At 41.6% G+C, this 3,915-nt stretch overlaps 1 protein-coding gene across 2 annotated transcripts in view; it reads left to right on the forward strand.

Moving 5' to 3' along the window:
* Positions 1-3,915, forward strand: part of FOXN2 (forkhead box N2) — a 27,804-nt gene that overhangs the window by 21,388 nt on the left and 2,501 nt on the right. The window contains exon 4 of one of the 2 annotated variants that reach the window (XM_009894816.1): positions 1,115-1,179. In XM_009894816.1, the coding sequence (XP_009893118.1) occupies positions 1,115-1,179 (65 nt within the window). The remainder of the gene's footprint in view (positions 1-1,114; positions 1,180-3,915) is intronic. The other variant, XM_009894817.1, reaches the window with a different exon arrangement.

Genomic DNA, 3,915 nt, shown 5'->3' on the forward strand with positions numbered 1-3,915 from the left:
AAATAAAAAAAAAAAAAAAAAAAAAGTTAAGCACTTGGCAGCTGTGTGATTGGGGGGGGGGATTTGTGGCTGTGCCTTAGTTTGGAAATTAGAGCTGCCTAAATATGATAAATATAAAAGGTAAACACACCTTAATGATAGAAATCACCCCGTTAATCCTGTGAGGCTGTTGTTACAGGTTGGGCCTGAAAATTCTCCTCATCACCCTTTGAATTCTTCTAGTGGTACTATAAAAGATGCATATAGCTATGTTTCATGCAATTTGAATAGTTGTGTACTATTTCTGTTGTATTTACTTCTAAATGTTTGCTAGTACCTCTATAATGCAATTTTAATAGTTGTGTACTATTTCTGTTCTGTTGTGTTTATTTCTAAATGTTTGCTAGTACCTTTATAATGAACTGATTAATTAGGGCTGGGTGTCTAGCAGAAAAACATGCGAAAGCTTTAACTTGCCCTGTATTCTGTAGGGCATTAAATGATACTTTGCCTGGTGCAAAGCTGGTCTGGTAACACAAAAATCAGACAGCATCACCAAAACAGCCCAGCTTCACATAACTTCAAAATCAGCAGATAGCTTGGTTTGAGGTTTTGTTGTTGTTCTTCCCTGGCTTTTTGCACAACACTACTTTTTGTTTTTATTAATCTCCCACCACCATTTTGAAGAGCAGATGGACACAGCTGGTCCTTACCTATTCTGTTGCTTCTTGTCAAAGGAGAAGAATATCCCTCTACACTCCTGGGCTGTAAGCATCCCTATATAAGTTAATGTTTTGTTCACACATAGGTTTTACTTACTAAAAAATACATATCTTTGTTTAAAATCCAGCCTTTAGGCAAGATACATAAAATCTGTAGAAGTCAGTATCTCTTGCCAACAAGACTTTTGCTTAGAGTGTTTTGAGGTGTTCTCCAAATGCTGCTGATGGCTTATAGTACTACATAAACCATCAACCAGTATGTCAGGCCATCTACTGAGGACAACAAATTGCTTGTCCGCCAAACTGTGGCATTTGGGTTGGGTTTGTTTTTACCTTTCTATCATCATAGTATACTTTGTGCAAATCATTTGACTAATGAGGGCTTGGCTTTGACCTGTTGAATTTCTTTTCAGTAGGTCAGCATCCCCTCACTACCTAACTTCAGTCCTTCAGCAGAACCACGGCCGATCTCTCAAAGGTAAACACTTCATTTTCTTTTGTTCTGCTCCCCTGACTCTAGTCTCAAGCCCGTGCTGAAGCCCAGTTGATGTTGTGTATGGACCTGCTCTGAAGGGTCTGCTAGGTTACAGAAAAACTGATGTAGTAGAACGCATGCTCATTATATTAGCCACTTACGTATTAAGTTTAAATCCATAAGATGAATTTCAGAAATGTAATAGGGGCCATCTTGTTCCACCAACAAGGTATATGGACTACGAATACAGGTATTGATATCGTGCAATGCTGCTCCTCAACCAAGTTTATTGCCCTCTGTGTTTCCTGCACCAGTAGTGGAGCAGGTGCAGGACAAAACAAGTCATGTCCACAACCAAAAGCTTTTATGTTGTATAAATGTCGTTCTAACCGTAGTCACCAAAACTTGTTGGAGGAAGGTTGGTTCGGACCAAGTCATGCTCAGGATATTACTGTGGATGAGCGAACTATTCTCGCCATGGCAGGAACACGGTAGCACAACACACTTCCCCATCGAGCAAGTTAAATGTAGTTGTCTGTAGATGATGTTTCAGAAGGTGGCCATCCCTCCTGATGTTAGGGCAGTTGTTCGGCACTCGCAGACCTGCCCGAGGGGTGGGCTGGGCACTGGGGTGGGCTGGGAACCGGCAGCAGCATGCGAGGCTGATGTAGCTACGCTTGTGCTTTGGTAGCACAGACGAACCCGAAGTGGGTATTGCTGCTGAGAAAGAACACAGGGTTTGGGCTGGTTTTTTGCTGTTCGTTTTCAGGGAATCCCTGCTGAAGTGCAGCATCGCTGTCTTTCTGGTGTCCCCTTCCTCTGTCCACTGGGATATACCTATTCTTACAGGTTTGAATGAGCTTGAAGAGTAATGAGGACTTGGTCATAGTTCTGTCCTATGGATTTGTACTTCTGCTTTCCATGAGGAAAAACAGCCAGCCAGGTTGAGATTTAAAAAAAAAGAAAAAAGAAAAAAAAGATGGAAATCTGTTTTTTTATTGACAGTCAAATGCAAACAGAAGTAGCAACAGCTGTTGAACAGAAGATAGTTACTTCATTTTTCTCATATGTACTTTTAAATTTATTTTTTTTTTCATTTTAAAACATTTTAGTGGGCTTTGGTACCAAAAGAGAGATAGACAGCATGCTGGGAAATCACAGCATTTCTTTTGAAGACAACTGTTGTGCACAGGTCTTGTACCTAAGTAGCAAAGGTTAACCCACCTGGGGGCTTATCCTCATCAAAAATAATAATTTTTTAAGAAGGGCTGAAAAGAGAATCATGCGGGGTTTTTTTTTAAGGACTGATTCCAAGAAAAAGCGAGCACGTATTAATTTGTTGTAGAGGGGTATTGCTAAAGCTCTTTCAAAAGGATAATAAAACGCCACCGACGAAGTAGAACTTGAGCAGCGTAGCAGACATCCAGCTCTCACGTTTTGCTAGTGCATTAGGCTTTGAGGTGGGAATATTGCTTCTAGTTTTGGGTCACAAACCGGAAACATCAGTTAGGCAGCGAAGCCAAAGTTTTTTTTGAAGACAGCTGCCTGGTCCGCAGGTGATAATTACCATGCATCCAGATGGAGGGTTTTATGGTGGTACCCGGGTGGCACAGAAGCATCCTTGGCTGGCCGGCTGCTGCAGGGCTGCTAGATCTGGGATTCTCAGGGCTTGTTAGAGAATACAAGAAATCACCCTCCTCTTAATGATGTTGCCGGTTTGTCCTGTGACAGGTTTGGAGATATCCAGTCTGATGCTAACTGTTTCAATCCACTACACAGGAGGTGCTGAGATAACGACATATATCTGCTCTCATTTAGTTTCTGCATCTCGGTGAACCTCTTCAGCATCTCCCTGGCATTAGAAGCAAACCATTAATGTTCACGGGGTTGCGCGTGGCAGCTGTTGTGCAGATGAAAGCATTCCTTGTAATACTGTGCTTCCTCAGCCGTTCTGCTGGGGAAGCATAAATTTGGGAAATACTGCTTTATCGAGGAGAGCAATCACAAATGAAGGCAAAGCACATTAACGGTGACGCAAAGCACTGCTAAGAAGTCGCTGCAGAAGTGTCTCTCCTATTTCTTTGGGGGTACTAACATGCAGAAATGCTATTTGCAGGTAGTAAATTCTGTGTTGCATTAATGCCTCCAATTGCTTGTCATTTTAACAAGGTAGTGCTTATTATACCAACATCAGATGTTAAAATAAAATGTCTGTGATAGCAAGTAAGGAATGGGAATATTTCACTTTCTGATTATGATAGTGGTGGAAAGTAGCCCTTCATGCGTTTTTTAGTTTCTTTGTGTCAATTGGATACACATGACTTCTAAATTCAGGGGCTCAATTGCTGCCAAGAAAAACAAAACAGAATTAAAAAAAAAATCTCCTGAGTGCAATGGGATAGATGTTAAAGTATGCTGGTTTTAAAATGATAGACGGTGAAGACAAGGGGGAATGTGTACATTTTATAACCTGTGTTGCAAACAGCAGCTCAGTCCTCTTTTGATGTTGGTACAACATTCCCAAGGTGACGTCTTCTTCAAATTTCTCCTTGACCAGGGATGATGTTGGGAACAACCGTATTAGATAAGGAAGCCAAACCGACAATTCTGCAGTCCCCCTCCCAAGACTAACCCTCCCCTCAAATCCAGTACCACAGTTAATGCATATGATGGGTGGGTGGGGGAAGAAATGCCATCAAGGATGACATTGCTGATGTTTCACTTCAGCATTTCCCTCCC

The sequence above is a fragment of the Charadrius vociferus genome, unplaced genomic scaffold (genome assembly GCF_000708025.1).
Source record: "Charadrius vociferus isolate BGI_N301 unplaced genomic scaffold, ASM70802v2 scaffold411, whole genome shotgun sequence".
Lineage (NCBI taxonomy): Eukaryota > Metazoa > Chordata > Aves > Charadriiformes > Charadriidae > Charadrius > Charadrius vociferus.